A 17,398-nucleotide genomic window follows, 5' to 3' on the forward strand; every position below is an offset into this window, starting at 1 on the left:
CTTTCATTTTCTGTTAGTAGAGGAATTAGAGCCATCCGAAGAGCTTATTAAAAATGTCCAGGCCTTGGCCCCTCCCTGGAGGTCTGGGGTGAGGCCCAGGCATCTTCATTAATTTTTTTTTTTTTTTTTTTTTTTGAGACGGAGTTTCGCTCTCGTTACCCAGGCTGGAGTGCAATGGCGCGATCTCGGCTCACCGCAACCTCCGCCTCCTGGGTTCAGGCAATTCTCCTGCCTCAGCCTCCCTAGTAGCTGGGACTACAGGCACGTGCCACCATGCCCAGCTAATTTTTGTATTTTTAGTAGAGACGGGGTTTCACCATGTTGACCGGGATGGTCTCGATCTCTTGACCTCGTGATCCACCCGCCTCGGCCTCCCAAAGTGCTGGGATTACAGGCTTGAGCCACCGCGCCCGGCCAATTTTTTATTTTTGAGACAGAGTCTCACTCTGTCACTCAAGCTGAAGTACAGTGGCATGATCACAGCTCCCTGTAACCACAAAGCCCTGGGTTCAAACTCTACTCCTGTCTCAGCCTCCAAAATGGCTAGGGGTATGCACCATCACACCAGCTACTGTTTTTATTTTTATTTTGTAGAGATCTTGCTGTGTTGTCCAGGCTGGTCTCAAACTACTGGCCTCAGGTGCTCCTCCCACCCCTCAGCCTCCTACAGTGCTGGTACTGCAGGCGTGTGCCACTGTGCCTTGCCAGTTTTGTTTTTTTGTTTTTTGGGTTTTTGTTTTTGAGATGGAGTCTTGCTCTGTCGTCCACTAGAGTGCAGTGGGGCGATCTCGGCTCGCTCCAGTCTCCGCCTCCTGGGTTCAAGTGATTCTCTTGCCTCAGCTTCTCGAGTAGCTGGGACTGCAGGCATGTGCCATCACACCCGGCTAATTTCTTTTCTTTCTTTCTTTTTTTATTTTTTTTTTGAGACAGGGCCTCACTCTGTCACCCAGGTTGGAGTGTAGTAGCGCAATCTTGGCTCACTACAACCTCCATCTCCTGAGTTCAAGCAATCCTCCCACCTCAGCCTCCTGAGTACCTGAGACTACAGGCGTGTACTACCACACCCGGCTAATTTTTGTATTTTTAGTAGAGACAGAGTGTCACCATGGCCAAGCTGGTCTTGAACTCCTGACCTCAAGTGATCCATTTGTCTTGGTCACCCAAATTGTTGGGATTACAGATGTGAGCCACCACACCCAGCCTAGTTTTTATTTTAAATGAAAGTCATACATGAAATGCCAGATGTGGTGATATGTTCCTCTAGTCCCACCTACTCAGGAGGCTGGGTGATGGGATCACTTGAGACCAGGATCATGCCACTGCACTCCAGCCTGGGCAACAGGGTGAGTGAGACTCCATCTGTGAAAGAAAGAAAAAAAACAGTCACTCATGAAAATCAGGAGGTTGACATGTCGGTGGGTTCTATAACATGTGCTATAATAAACAAGTCTCTCCTGCCAGTTGTGCCCTCTCTGGAGAACTCCTTTCAGTTCTTTTCGCTGCCTGTCTCTGGATGCTGCTTCGGGAACTGTTTGGTACTCTGACTTCAGGTGTCTCTGGTTGACTCTCCTCGGGAAAAGAAGCATGCAGAGCTCTTGCACCCCCCCGTCCCCCAGCCACCCGCCTCCCTTCCTGCTGCCACCCTCCCAGAGCTGCGGCGCTTCCCAGGCACCGGCCTTTCTGTGAGGATGGGGGAGCTCTTTATGGCGGAGGCAGGGGATGAATCACACCTGCAGTTTCTTGTCTGTGTGACTCTTTGTTTTCCCTGGACTTGATAATCATCTCGTTTGCTTATCTACTTTTCTTTTCTTTTCTTTTCTTTTCTTTTCAAGATAGAGTCTTGCTCTGTTACCCAGGCTGGAGTGCAGTGGTACGATTTCGGCTCATTACAACCTCCACCTCCTGGGTGCAAGTGATTCTTCTGCCTCAGCCTCCCAAGTAGCTGGGATTACAGACACATGTCACCATGCCTGGCTAATTGTTTGTACTTTTAATAGAGACAGGGTTTTGCCATATTGGCCAGGATAGTCTCAAACTCCTGACCTCAGGTCATCCACCTGCCTTGGCCTCCCAAAGCACTGGGATTACAGGTGTGAGCCACCACACCTGGCCTGCTCATCTAGTTTTCTAAGTGCGCTCTCACACATTCTCTGCCAGTTGTCTCGCACATTTGGACACATCAGGAATGTGTCCTCTCCATTTCTTCCCCCTGTAGAGATCTCTCCTGTGCCATCCTGGCCACCTGCAGTCTGACCTGGTTTCTCTGTCTACACAGGACCCAGCTGTTGGCCTGGCGTCACCTTTGACCTCTCCTCATGTTAGAGCCCCTTTCTCCTGGATCCCGGGTTCTTCCTCTCTCTGTGCCTGTGTTTGGGTGTTTATCCTCTAGTCAGGTCCCAAGGAAGGGTTCATGGTCGGTGAATTTTTGGAGATATTTCATGTCTGAAAAGTCTTGCATTTGTGTTCACCCTTGACCTTGCTGGGTGTCGCAGTCTAGGTTGGAAAACCATTTTCCTTTAGGATTTTGAGGGTCTTCCTCCATTGCCTCTTGGCTTCCAGGATTGCTGTTGAGAGGCCAGAAGCAATTCTAAAACTCCTGTGTTTCTCTCTGAAAGTTTGTTAGGTCTCTCTGTCCCTAGTGTTGTCAGAACAGATACACGGTGGTGTGCCCTGGTGAGGGCTGTGTTCGCCCTTGCAGCGTGTGTGCCTGTGGGTGTCTGGGTTCTCTGCTGGGGGCCCCTTCTGCCCCTGCCCCTCCTGTTTTCCTTTTTTTGTTGTTGCGTTTTCGTTTTTGTTGTTTTTTGGAAACAGGGTCTCTCACTCCGTCACCCAGGCTGGAGGGCAATGGCTCACTGTAGCCTCAGACTTCTGGGCTCAAGCAATCCTCCCACCTCTGCCTCCCAAGTAACTGTGACCACAGGCACGTGCCACCATGCCCAGCTACATTTTTATTAATTTTTGTAGAGATGGAGTCTCACTATATTGCCCAGGCTGTTCTTGAACTGCTGGGCTTCAGCAGTCCTCCTACCTTGGCCTCCCGAAGTACTAGAGTTCCAGGCATGAGCTACCGCACCTGGTGCCCCTCCTGTTTTCTCTTTGCTCTGACTGGAGGCTTCCTTTTTTTTTTTTTTTTTTTTTTTGAGTTGGTGTTTTTACCCTTGTTGCCCAGGCTAGAGTGCAGTGGCACAATCTGGGCTCACTACAGCCTCTGCCCCCTGGGTTCAAGTGATTCTCCTGCCTCAGCATCCCAAGTAGCTGGGATAACAGGTACACACCACCATGCCTGGCTGATTTAGTATTTTTAGTAGAGATGGGGTTTCACCATGTTGTTCAGGCTGGTCTCGAACTCCTGACCTCAGGTGATCCACCACCTGCCTTGGCCTCCCAAAGTGCTGGGATTACAGGGGTGAGCTGCCGTGCTGGGCCTGGAGACTTCCTTTTGTATTGTGTATTTGCTAAGCTGGCCTCCCTTTTTCATTTCTCTCCTGTTTATATCTTTTTATGCTTGTATCCTGCTTTCTAGAAGACATTCTCAGCCTTATTCCTCCAGCCCTTCTGTCCGATTATTTCCAGGATCACAAGTTTAATTTCTGAAAGTTCCTGTGGTTGTTCGATGGCTGTAGAGTCTTCTCTCATCTCCCTAAGGATGTTTGGGAAGTTTCTTCTCCCTGCCTGGTCTTCATGTCTCCCAAGTTGCCTGTTTTCTGTCCACTTGGTCTTTTCCATGGCAGAGGCTTTCCTCAGATGTTAGTGACCCCTGGTTTGAAGACCTCAGGTGATCCATCTGCGTCGGCCTCCCAAAGTGCTGGGGTTACAGCCTGGCCCCTTTTTCTTTTTTTACCCCGTTCCCTCTCATGGTGGTGTTTGAGAAGGGAGTGAAAGAGTGAATATGTGCTCATTGCTACCACTGTCCAGAAGCTTCTGGCTTCTTCAGAGCCCTGCAGGTGACTCTTGCACAGACCCAGCGCTGGGCACCATGAGTGTGCAGGTCCTCCCTTCCCTCCAGAATTCCGGTGGTGTTAGTCTTGAGAGGATAGCCGCTATTTTCCCCTAAGCCTCCGAACATCTTTGAGTGGTATTTAGGTGCTGGTGGGGCTGCCTGTTCCACTGTAAGTCATGGGTCAACACCACTGAGCTGCCTGCAGATGAAGGAGTGAGACTTCCAAACTACTGTCTAATGGTGTGGGGCAGAACCAGCTCCATTTTGAGGGAAACTAAATTGTTTTTTTCCACTTTAATTTTTTCCATGTTGCCTTTTTTCCCCTATAACTTCATTTAAACATCTATTGTTTTTGAGCTCTCTTCTTCAAAACTGTTCCTAGGAAATATTACCCCTCTTCACCATACTAAACTCTAAACCTTTTCACTCATATTCTGGAAGGCCATGATCCCTAGAAATAGAGCACAGGGTGCTAACGGGCGTGCTAAGGGGTGCCCTGAGTCCTCCAGCAGTCCCCTCATCATGCTTCAACAACTTATGACCCAGTGGTTTAAACAAACACCCAGGGAAGCTTGTCCCAGCCTGCCCTGTGTGTGCCCCCAGTAAAAGCATGAGCAGCAGGAAGAGTCTGGTGGGGAGCCCCTCGCAATACTTGCCATGACCCTGGGGGAGCAGAGCCCAGAGATCATCTTCAGGGACCTCTCCCTCTGGGCTGCACCCATCTGGAAGGCCCATCCCAGAGCCTGTCTGTAGAGCCAGCCAGAAAGCAGGGTTATGAGCAATCAGAGACCGGGGTGTGTGCCACTGGGTCCAGCTTCTGGTCTTCTTGTCTCACAGCAGGGTTGGAGTCCTGGTGCTGGCCATGGTCAGTCATCAGGCTGGTGTCAGTGACAGGGTCTGGAGCGTAGACAGGAAGAGTGGCCAGTTGACTCCGCCAGCCCCTGCTCAGGAAGGACAGGATGTGACAGGTACCCAGGAAACCTGCTTCGGAGTGTTTTCTTTAGCACCCCCCCTACAGTTAGCATATGGAGCTTCTTACTGGATTCTGAAGTCACGCCTCAGACCAGATGCAGAGGCCTAGAAGTAACTGGAGCCAGTGCAGAAGGACCCACCAGGGAGAGGCCTCTGCCGTACAGGCCGCAGGCCAGAAGAGAGCAGCCCGGAGCCTTTTTCTGGCCAGAGCCTAGTAGTTGGAGCCCTACCCTGCTGGGCCAGAAGTTTCAAATGTTTTTAGCAGTGGGACCCATGGTTCAAATCTTTTTTAAAAATTTTGCAGTAAACTCTTGTTCTGTCACCCAGACTGCAGTGTAGTGACACATTCTCAGCTCACTGTAGCCTCAACCTCCTGGGCCCAAGTGATACTCTTACCTCATCCTCCTGAGTACCTGGGATTGCAGGTGTGTGTACAAAATACAAAAACACTCCCAGCTGTTTTTTGTATTTTTTGTAAAGATGAGGTCTCACCATGTTGCCCAGGTTGGGCTTGAACTCCTGTACTCAAGAGATCTTCCCAATTCAGCCTCCCAGAGTGCTGGGAGTCCAGTCGTGAGTCAGTGTTGCCAGCCCCAAATAAAATCTTGTACACGGCCATATGTGTTCAACAAGTAACAGCAAAACCGCTCTCATAAAACTGCCCCTGCAAGGCCAGGGCTCCACAGGCTGGAAGCAGCTGGAAACCTGCTGCTCTTCGGGCCAGTGAGGACGGAGAGAGAGCTTGGCACAGCAGACCCAGGGCAGCAAGACCCGCCTTGTACCAGTGTCAGAGTCTCAAAGAGCCTCAGAGCTCATGGCCCCAGCTCCTCCAGCTACGGACACACACCCCAAGGAGGAGGTCCTCCCAGTGGGTCAGCCCTCGCCCTGAGAATTTACCTTTAATTTAATTTAGGCCTGTTTTTTTTTTTGAGACGGAGTTTCACTCTTGTTACCCAGGCTGGAGTGCAATGGCGCGATCTCGGCTCACCGCAGCCTCCGCCTCCTGGGTTCAGGCAATTCTCCTGCCTCAGCCTCCTGAGTAGCTGGGACTACAGGCACGCGCCACCATACCAGCTAATTTTTTGTATTTTTTTAGTAGAGACGGGGTTTCACCATGTTGACCAGGATGGTCTCGATCTCTTGACCTCGTGATCCACCCGCCTCGGCCTCCCAAAGTGCTGGGATTACAGGCTTGAGCCACCGTGCCCGGCAATTATAGGCCTGTTAACATGGGTATCAAGTTTTAAGCCCATCTGAGATTAGAAAGAATAGATAAGAAGCAGGAAGAGGGTCTGCTACAGGGAAAAAAGAACTAGAAAGACCAAACAGAAGTCACAAAGCACAGCTGCCACGGGGCCATGTGACAAATGGCCCAAGCAACCCACACGCCCCGGTGGCCCCTGAGGCTGCACTTAGAGCAGCACCATGAATCCTTAAGGGAAATAAAGCTCAGCATGTGTCAGAGTTGACGAGGATTAAAACAGGGAGGGAGACTTGGAGGGAAAAGAAAAGGCAGTCTAGAAAACACAGATGGTCACTTGTTTGGGTTAGGATTATTTCCAGAGGCGCCTTTCCTGGGAGATTTGCGCTGCTGCTTCGAAGACTCTCAGTCCACCCTTGGGTTCCTGGAACATTCCTGCTGAATTTCTTCCAAGTTCTGATAAGTCCATGCCAAAATGGTCTGTCTAGATAAACGTTTCCTTTGGCTGTGAAGTCTTTAGCATGTTTTTGGTTTTCAACCTAGGTTTACTCACATTCCAACTGAGGAAGATGTGAGTGATTTTGTGTATATGTGCTCACACGTGTGTTGATAAAAGCTTATGATAAAAGCTCAGCTACAAGAACTGTGAGAAACTCTGGTCTGAACCCAGACACCTGTGTTTTATTTATTTTATATTTATTTTATAAATAAAACCTGTGTTTTATTTATTTTTATTTATTTTTTTGAGATAGAGTCTTGCTCTGTCACCAGGCAGGAGTGCAGTGGCGCGATCTCAGCTCACTGCAACCTCCACCTCCTGGGTTCAAGCGATTCTCCTGCCTCAGCCTCCCGAGTAGCTGGGATTACAGGCACGCGCCACCATGTCCGGCTAATTTTTGTACTTTTAGTAGAGACGGGGTTTCACCATCTTGGCCAGGATGGACTCAATCTCCTGACCTCGTGATCCACCCTCCCTGGCCTCCCAAAGTGCTGGGATTACAGGCATGAGCCACCACGCCCAGCAAAAAAACATTTTAATTAGCCAGGTGTGGTAGCATGCACCTATAGTCCCAGCTACTCAGGAGGCTAAGGCAGGAGGGTCGCTTGAGCCAAGAGGAGGCGGCTGCAGTGACCTGTGACCTCATTGCTGCACTCTAGCTTGAGGGACACAGCAACACCCTGTCCCCAAAACAAAAAGCAAGCCTTCTTGCAGGAGCTGGATTTTGAACTTAAAAAAACAAGCACACGCGTTTGCCTGCTGTATGCACGTCCTCCCTCCCTCCCTGTCTCTGCTGTCTTTCAGCTCACCAAGACTGCGTATTTTTGTTAGCGTTTTAACTCTTACACTTCTTATTTATTCCATCATACAAGTTGCATCCTTCATTTCTTTTATATTTTTATGAAGTTTTGAATATGAATAAGCCAAATTTTTAGACCACCTACTCCTTTTTTTGTTTTGTGTTTTTTAGTAGAGATTAGGTCTCGAGCTCCTGGGCTCAGAGAGTTCTCTGGCCTCGGCCTTTCACAGGGCTGGGATTACAGGCATAAGCCACCGTGCTGGGCCTACTTTTTATTTTTAATTGAAATTTTTATTGAGCTCATGGTCACTGCACTTGTGTCGGTGAGAAATCCCGAGCACCTTTTACCCAGTTCCCCACAATGGTAACTGCAAAACCACAGTACACGGTCACAGCCAAGGCTTGTCTACTTCTTTTCTGAATTGTGATGGGACACACACTGGCTTTGCCGTTAGTGACGGTACATTTGTGGTGGTGTGCAAACCCTGCCACTGTCTAGTTCTAGAACATTCATTTTTGTTGTTGTTGAGATGGAGTCCCGCTCTTGTTGCCCAGGCGGGAGTGCAGTGGCATGATCTCGCTCACTGCAACCTCCATCTCCGGGGTTCAAGCAATTCTCCTGCCTCAGCCTCCCAAGTAGGTGGAACTATAGGTGCACGCCACCGTGCCCAGCTAATTCTGTAACTTGTAGTAGAGACAGGGTTTCACCATGTTGCCCAGGCTGGTCTCAAAACTCCTGACCTCAAGTGATCTACCCACCTCAGCCTCCCAAAGCACTGGGATTACAGGTGTGAGCCACCATGCCCGGCCTCGTTCCAGAACATTCTTATCCCTTAAGGACGCGCCTACCCTTGTGAAGCCACGCCCCATCCCTCTTCCATCTTCCCTTCTCCCAGCCTCTGGCAGCTGCTCACCTGCTTTCTCCTGAGGTTTTCCGCTTCTGGACGTTTCATAGAAATGGAATCCTACAGTGTGTGTCGCTGAGTGATGCCTGCTCTCTCTGACAGCCCCTAGGTGTGTCTGGGTTTAGTCTGTTTAAATGAGGGCTTATTCAACCCCAGACTTCTGGTACAAACCAGAGGACAGTGAGGGGCTCTTGCACTCAGCACAGCTAACAGACCAGCAGTGCCAGGGTCAGCAGGGAGTGCTTTTGCCTCCAGAGAAAGGCTCAAGAAGAATCTACACTAACTTTAGTGGAGACGCTTACATCAGTGCTTTCTGAAAACAAATAAGCAAAAATAAACAAGCAAATCCAGAGGTGACAGTTACAAAAAAAAAAAAAACAAAAAAAAAAAAACAAAAAAACACTGAGTTAAAATAAATACAGCAAAGATGTTTTGAGGCCGGTAGCGAATCAGGCCACTGTGACAAAGCCACGCAGCGGGGCTGCCTGTGAAGCCCACGCGGCACCGCCCTTGCATATTGGGAGTAAACGGTGGGATTCCCGGCTCCCAAGATCCTGAGCTGCTTCCCACTGGGAACTGCTCTGAAACGGGCTTTCTCCAGAGGAAGATGATGAGGTCATTTGCTTTGAGGTCCAGTGACTGCCATTGCTTCTGACCTCATAGAGAACCATCCCTCGCTGATGCCCGGCCCTGCTGGTAATGAAGCTCCTTGCAGGCATCATCTCGTGACACTCTCGGGGTGCATCCAGAGCCCCGGCAGGCAGGACCAACAGGCAGGGCTAGGGCCAGGCCTTTCTGTTTCCAGCCCAGAGAGTAGGCAGCACAGCAAGCCCCGAGTCTGCCAACTTTTCTATCTTTTTTTTGTTGAGACAGAGTTTCGCTCTTCTTGCCCAGGTTTGAGTGCAAGGGTGTGATCTTGCTTCCCGGGGTTGTGATTCTTGTGCCTCAGCCTTCCGAGTAGCTGGGATTACAGGCACGTGCCACCATGCCCAGCTAATTTTTGTATTTTTAGTAGAGATGGGGTTTCTCCATGTTGGTCAGGCTGGTCTTGGACTCTGACTTCAAGTAATCTGCCCACCTCGGCCTCCCACAGTGCTGGGATTACAGGCATGAGCCACCATGCCCAGCGCTCTTCCTCTCTTAGAGCTCATTTACTGGTGTCCCTGTGTGCTTTTCATCAGGCTATTTCTGCTCTTCCAGCCTCCGAGAACTGGCCTCTGTCCCTACCCCTTCCTGAAGCCCTCCTGGGCTGTCTGCAGGCTAGCCTCCCTCCTACCTGGAGTGAGGGCCTTGCCAGGCGGTGCCAGTCCTCCTTTCGGGGAGAAGCCGCTATGCAATGAGCTTCCATCACGTAAAGTCGGAGTCTGGTGTCAGGAGTGCAGCAGCAGCGGGCTCAGGAGGGCTGGGCGGGGCTCACCTCCTGCTTCTTGGGCCAGACCCTGGTCACACCGGTGCCCTCAAATCAGGAAGCTCCACCACGCTGCACACTTAGGATTTGTGTATTTTTCAAATGTATGTTGTCCTGCAGTAATACAAAATGGAATTTTTCTTTTTATGGGACCAGAGCAGGTGAAGGGCTGGGGACGAAGGATGTTTCCAAGGGAAGCAGGTAGCCGGGGTCCCTCCTCTGTGTGCCTTCTTAGCATCGGGCTGGTCCTGAGCATGCCACGTGGGCAGACGAGGCCTCCACCTGCAGGGAGCTTGCGGGCAGCACAGTGGCCCTTCCCAGAGACCGGGCAGGCAGCACGAGTGGGGTTGTGAAGGGTGGGCAGCAGCCTGCCAGGTGGGCAGGGCTCGAGGGGGTATGTGTGCTGGGAAGGAACAGCTGGCGAGGCCAGGGTGAGGCTGGGCCCTGCCCGTGCTTCCCACCGTACTCTGTTCTAGAGGCTTCTAGCAAAGGTTGGTAAATGGGTGGAGTCTCATGTCAGGGGCAGAGGTGAGAGAGACCAGGGTGACCGGGAAGTTTTATGTTCCTGAGATGTTGCGAGGTGATAGAAGAGGGAAGGGATGCGGGGTGGCCACCCTCCGCCTGCTCACGAGCGCTTCTCCGCCTGCACCTCGCTCCTTCCGGCGCCCATGTTGCCCTGTCTGGAGATCTCTCGGAGGCTGCACTTCAGTCCTCCCTGTTCTTGCCCTTCGCCTGCAGCACAGTCATCGCCTTCTTTCTCCATCTTTCCCGTTGTCCCTGACTTACTGTTCAAAAGCTAGCAGCTTCAAACCACAGCGCGTCTCAGCTCTGGGCCAGGACGGTGGGCAGCGTGCGGCAGGGACCCGGCTCTTCACCACCGTGTGGGGACCCTGGCTGGTGGGCTGAGGGGCGAGGCCTGGGCTGCTTTTCTGTCTACTCCATGCAGCCTCCTGAGTGGGGAGGGCAGGAACCGCTGCACACAGCCGGGTGGCCTCAGCTTCAGCCTCAGCTGGCAGGCTTCTTCCTCGGCCACCTGGCCTCCCCACCCAGCCCTGCTTTACAGAGTGATTGCAGGCCACTCCCTTCTCTTCCCTGGAGTCCCTGCATCCCCCTGGAATGGGAGCTTAGCCTAGAGTAGCCCTTCCCCAAATCTGTGCCTCTGCACCCCAGGTCCATGGAATGGAAATGGGTGTGATATATAGAAAGGGGGTTCCAGGTCGGGCGTGGTGGCTCACACCTGTAATCTCAGCACTTTGGGAGGCCGAGGCGGGCAGATCACTTGAGGTCAGGAGTTCTAGTCCAGCCTGGCTAAGATGGCGAAACCCTGTCTCTACTAAAAACTATAAAAATTAGCCAGGCGTGAAGGCAGGTACCTGTAATCCCAGCTACTTGGGAGGCTGAGGCAGGAGAATCCCTTGAATGCGTGGGGTGGAGGTTGCAAGGTTGCAGTGAGCCAAGATCATGCCACTGCACTCCAGCCTGGGTGACAGAGTGAGATTCCGTCTCAAAAAAAAAAAAAAAAAGCTCACTTGCCCCACTGCCAGGTTGAGAGCTCCTCCAGCTCCAGGACTCCTCCAAAGCCCTGAATGGGCTCAGACAAAACAGAACTTTACAGCCGGGCACGATGGCTCACACCTGTAATCCCAGCACTTTGGGAGGCCAAGGTGAGTGGCTTACTTGAACCCAGGGGTTCAAGACCAGCCTGGCCAACATGGTGAAACCCAGTGTCTGCAACAAAATACAAAAATTAGCCTGGTGCAGTTGTGTGCGCCTGTAGTCACAGCCACTTGGGAAGCTGAGGTGGGAGGTTCGTTTGAGCCAGGGAGACGGAGGTTGCAGTGAGCTGGGATTGCACCAGGGCACTCCAGCCTAAGTGACAGAGTAAGACTGTGTCTTTTTAAAAAATGTTTTCAAAAGAGAACTTTCTGACAGCCAGAGTCAGATGGCAGCCCCATGCCTGGCAGTGTTTCAGCCGTGGGGTTGCAGCCCAGTTTGGGAGAACCAGTTGGTCCTCAGAGGACTGAGAGGCAGCAAGGCAGACACTGGCCCAGGCGGTGGTGACCGGTGGTGACATGCCCACCCGAGCAGCCACTCCCGCCCTCCTTGCTGCTCTGTCTCTCCATCCTCCGTGTCCTGATCCATTGAGACTGGCCCTGGGGCTGAGGTGTGGGACTTGGTGCCCACGGAAGGCAGTGCATGCATGTGCTCATCGGCCCACAGTTAGGGGCCCCTGCTCAGAGCCGCCAGCAGGTGAGGGTGTGGGCACCCTGGCGAGGGCACCTCGCTCAGGGAAGCGCAGGTGGAGGGAGGCCCCACTGTCTGAGTGAGGGCCCTGAGAGTGTCTGGACCTGGCAGGTGTGCGACACGGGTGCTGTGAGAGGATCACTGTGCAGACAGAGCGTGCCACAGGGTGTCTAGCGTGACTTTACTCACAGCAGCCCTAAGAGCAAAGCATGGAGCAGGAGATGCGTGGTGACAGCAAGGGACCCGCCAGTGTCCACTGGTGATGCACTCAGGGTTCCATGGAGGCCAACCAGGAGGGCACAGGCCCAAGACCACAGATGCAGCAGGGAAGACTGTTGCTTCCAGAAAAGCAGGCAGCGCCAGGCAGTCAGGAGACAGCCAGCCCCTCAGGGCATGGGTCACCCACCAGCACCACTGGTGACCAGAGGGCCAGGACCCCCAGACAGTGCAGTGCTCGTGGGCTTAGAGACCTGGTCCAGCTGAGGGGTGGGCAGCCCTGAGACAAACTGGAGCTGCCAGTGGACAGCAGACAGGACACCGAGGGGACTTTCTCCTGTCCTTTGAAGAGCAGACAAGGGACCAGAGATGCTGAGCATGGACAGAGGCTGTCAGAAGACCAGGGTAGGGCGGCAGCCTTGTGCCATGGCCTGGGCTATGGGGATGTCGTCTGCCCGGCGGCACATTAGGGAGACGGCTGTGCCTAGAGGAGAGGGCCTTCAGCTGAGCTGGGATGGTGAGGGCTGCACAGGCAGGCGGTGGGGCTCGTGGGCTGGCATTCTGTTTCTCACAACGCCCGCCGCCGTCCTTCACAGCCAGGTCCGCCGTGCCTCTCCCCGCATTCCTCCACCCTCTGTTCACCTGGGCGTCCCCGCTCTTCTTGGTCTCCTGCTGGAGTCCAGGCTGGTATCTGCTGGGCTGTCCCTCAGTCTGGCCCACCTAACGTCCTAGAAGCAAATAACCCTCTCCTGTGAGACTGGTGCTGCGGGCAGGACGTGTTCTCTCTGCCAGGTGCGGGGCCCACACTGGCTGCTGCATGCTGCACTCCGCCACAGACATGTCCCCAGTTCCGGAAGCCTCCCGTCCTGCCTCTTGTCACCCAACTCCTGCCCTCCCTGAAAGTCCCTTCCTGCTTCCAGCCCTCCGGGGTCAGCTTGATCAGCGTCCATTCCAGCCCCAACGACCAGATGCTGTGGGTGCTGGACAGCAGGTGGAACGTGCATGTGCGGACTGGGATCACCGAGGAGATGCCTGTGGGGACCGCCTGGGAGCACGTGCCAGGTAAGAGCCCGCAGACGGGGTCTGTGGTGTGAGGCAGCCCAGTCCCCACCACACTGCAGCCCTTGCGCTGGGGCTGTGCCCTGCTGCCTCTCCCTGGGGCAGGGAACAGGCCTCAGTCATGTTCCTTTTTGGGGGAACCCAGACCATCCTGCTGGTGCTTTTGTGGGAGGGTGTTTTGCACACTGCCCAGGCCCTTCTGTCCTTTGGCTTCCGGCTCCCAGTGGCTTTGCTGGCCCTGCCAACTGGACATCCTTTCCCTCAGCTCCTGCCCCAAGCCCAGCCCAGCATTGGCATTCCATCCCTGCAGGGACCCTGGAGGAGGGCAGTGTCACGAGAGTGGGCTTGGGAAGTGCTGGCCCATCCCGTCCACCGCAGGGGCTCAGAGGGGCCCTGTCTGCCCACAGGGTTGCAGGCGTGCCAGCTGGCGCTGAGCACCAGGACTGTGTGGGCCCGCTGTCCAAACGGAGACCTCGCCCGGCGGTATGGCGTCACAGACAAAAACCCCGCTGGAGACTACTGGAAGAAAATTCCCGGCAGTGTGTCGTGTTTTACAGGCAGGTGCCAGGGAGCGGTGGGCTCAAGATGTTCTTCCCTTGGGGTGCCTGGGGCTCCTGTGGACCATGTCGGGGGGCTCTCAAAGAAGCTGCCCACTCTGGGCTCCACCCCCCCCCCCCCACAGCAAGAACTCAGGGCAAAGGCTTCCCTGCCGGAGCCTGTCTCAGGGAGGGAAGGGCCATGGACACCTGGGCTGCCAGAGTCTCCTGGGGCAAGGACAAGGTGCTACAGCACCCACTTGACAGTCAAAGGCACGAAGTCCACATGGGGGTGGTGGCTTGTCGGGGGCCCCCACCTAGAATGTTGCAAGTTCAGACCTGCACCCAGGTGCCTGTCTCCACGTTCCTCCACGCAGGCTGTGTGATTGACAAGTATGTGATTGGCTGTTGTCCCTGTAGTGACTGCGTCAGATGAGCTGTGGGCTGTGGGCCCGCCCGGCTACCTCCTCCAACGGCTGACAAAGACGTTCAGCCACTCACATGACGCCCAGAAGAGCAGCCAGGCTGCCATGCCCCACCCCGAGGACCTGGAGGACGAGTGGGAGGTCATCTGAAGGAGCCCTGGCAGAGTGAGCAGAGGGTCCAGGCGTCTGTGGTGGGCACAGTGGCTTCCGAGTCACTCCCTGGTGGACATGCTGCTTCGAAACTTGTCCAGGCACCTGTGGCCAGGTTGGACCCACACACTTACTTTGATCCGTGTTGGTTTCTGTCTCGTTCCGGAACCCACAGCCTCCACCCATGGCTGGAGCGACTGCTGCAGCGGTGGCGCCTCTGAGCTCGATGTGGCGGCTGCACGGCCGCAGGTATCCCATGACCCGTCCTGCCATCCTGGTCTCGCCCACAAATAGCTCCAGTTTCTGTTGGTGGGAGTGGTCTCCGGAGGCCTCCCAGAGCCAGGGGCAGCGGGCAGACCTGTGAGCCCCCCGGGCAGCTGGGTTGGCCCAGGGACTGTTTCCACATTAGCAGCCCCACGGCCAGATGGAGCCAAAGTTCAGTGCTCTGCAGCGCTCGGCGATGTGGGATGTGCTCGGCGATGGCTTTGTCCCGTCGTGAGACAAAGCCTCAGAGCACATTCCACGCCAGACGCTCGGGCCGGGAAGCCAAGGCCGGGCTTGAGAGGAGAGCACTGGCCATGCCAGGAGACAACACACGCACACCACAACACACCACACCGCAACACACCACACCACACCACACCACACGATACCACACCACACCACACCACAGCACAACACACCACCACACACCACACCACACCACAACACACCACACTGCAACACACACCACACCACACCACACGATACCACACCACACCACAACACACCACAACACCACACACCACACCACAACACACACAACACCCCACACCACAACACACCACACTGCAACACACACCACACCACACCACACGATACCACACCACACCACAACACAGCACACCGCAACACACCACACCACACCACACGATACCACACCACACCGCAACACACTGCACCACACCACACAATACCACAACACACCACACCACACTGCAACACACCACACCACACCATACCACACCATACCACAACACCACAACACACCACACCACACCATACCACAACACACCACAACACAACACACCACACCACAACACACCACAACACACAACACACGCACACCACAACACACACCACAACACACAACACAACACAAAACACCACACAACACACAACACACCACATCACAAAACAACACAACACACAACACAGCACACCGCACAGCACAACACAATACACCACGACACACCAACCACACCACACACCACACCACACACACCACAACACACCACACCACAACAACACACACAACACACAACACACACCATAACACACCACACCACAACACATGACACCACAGCACAACACACCACAACACAACACACCACAACACAACACACCACACCATAACACACCTCACAACACAACACACCTCACACCTCACACCACACCACACCACACACCTCAACACCACACCACACCACACACCTCACCACACCACATACCTCACACCACACCACACCAAACCACACCACACCACCACACACCACACCTCACCACACCACACCAAACCACAACACAGCTCACACCACACCACACCTTACCACACCACACCAAACCACACCACACCACACATGACACCTCACCACACCTCACACCACATCTCACCACACCACACACCTCATACCTCACCACACCTCACACCACACCTCACCACACCACACATCTCACACCTCACCACACACCTCGCACTTCACCACACCTCACACCACCTCACCACACCTCACCACACCTCACACCACACACCACACCTCACCACACCACACACCTCACACCTCACCACACACCTGGCACCTCACCACACACCTCACCACACACCTGGCACCTCACCACACACCACACCACACCACACCTCACCTCACCTCATCACACTACACCACACGTCACTGCCCACACATACTTCAGAGAGCACACTTCAGCTGAAACAATAAGACCAATGGGTGCACATGGGAGCTGCACGTGTGCAGGTGTGTCCCAGGCAGGGACGGCACAGGAGGGGCGTCGGGTGGGGAGGCTGAGCCGGGTCGCTCGCTTGGGAATGTCTTAGGAGTGGCATTAACTAACGCTGCTGGCAGATCTGCTGCAGTCAGACGCGTCCTCAGAGCACGAGTCTACTAATGATTGCCTTTGTTGTTTGTTGTATTACAAACCTGCAGAAAATACCTCATTTCAAATCAAATCTTACAAATTTAGAAGAGATACGTATTTTCCGAAAACAGGGGAAGGCCTTTTGCTCCTTCCTGGGTTTATCCTGAACCTGCACTGTCCTGGCCTGCAGTTTCAGAGGGGCAGCATCCCCAGCACAGACTTGACTGCCAGGGCGGTCGTGGGACCTGCTGCCTGGCTCTGAGTGGCAGCCCGCGCCTGCAGGGTATGGACTGACACGCAACAGGTTGAAACCAGTGCCTCTATGGACGGCTCTTGCGGCCCCTTCAGAGGATGGGCAGTGCCCACCCTGCCCACTGGCATCTGCGAGAGGACGAGGCCACCCTGCCACACATCCCACCCTGAGACCACCTCCTGCCCCTCCCAGCAGCAGCTTCAGGACAGGACGCCAGGCTAGCTGCTTTTATTAGCCTGCCTCTGGCCCAGGCCCAGTCCTCAGTGTCAGGGAGCCCCAGGCCACAGGTGGAGAGTGATCAAATGTGTTCCCTGACAGCACCCAGCCAGCCACAGAGTTGGAGGTTTCCCCGGTCCAAATGAGGACAAGATGCCGAAATCCCAGATCTTACTTCACACTTCCCTTTTCTAGGACCTTTTATAAAAGTTGGTGGCAGCAGAGGCAGCCCCGGGCCGGGCTGCTCCTCTCTGTGTCTGTCGTGCCTTGCCCGGCGCCTCACGATGGCAGCGCTCTCCTCACCCACGGGACTGTAGTGCAATTAAACTCACGTCTAGGTGATTTTAAACTCCTTGTAGGTTCGTGCTTTGTACAGTTTTCTTTCTGGTTTTAATTTTTAGTTGTGCTTTGAGACAGTGCAATAAACTAGACTTTTTCCAAA

At 54.0% G+C, this 17,398-nt stretch overlaps 1 protein-coding gene across 3 annotated transcripts in view; it reads left to right on the plus strand.

The window, feature by feature from the left end:
- Positions 1–17,398, plus strand: part of TECPR2 (tectonin beta-propeller repeat containing 2) — a 133,887-nt gene extending 116,489 nt beyond the window's left edge. For all 3 annotated transcript variants that reach the window (XM_003933371.4, XM_010343958.3, XM_074394327.1), the window contains 3 exons: positions 13,105–13,246; positions 13,651–13,800; positions 14,200–17,398. In XM_003933371.4, the coding sequence (XP_003933420.3) occupies positions 13,105–13,246; positions 13,651–13,800; positions 14,200–14,354 (447 nt within the window). In that variant the 3' untranslated portion in view covers positions 14,355–17,398. The remainder of the gene's footprint in view (positions 1–13,104; positions 13,247–13,650; positions 13,801–14,199) is intronic.

The sequence above is a fragment of the Saimiri boliviensis genome, chromosome 2 (assembly GCF_048565385.1).
Source record: "Saimiri boliviensis isolate mSaiBol1 chromosome 2, mSaiBol1.pri, whole genome shotgun sequence".
In the NCBI taxonomy this organism is placed as follows: Eukaryota; Metazoa; Chordata; class Mammalia; order Primates; family Cebidae; genus Saimiri; species Saimiri boliviensis.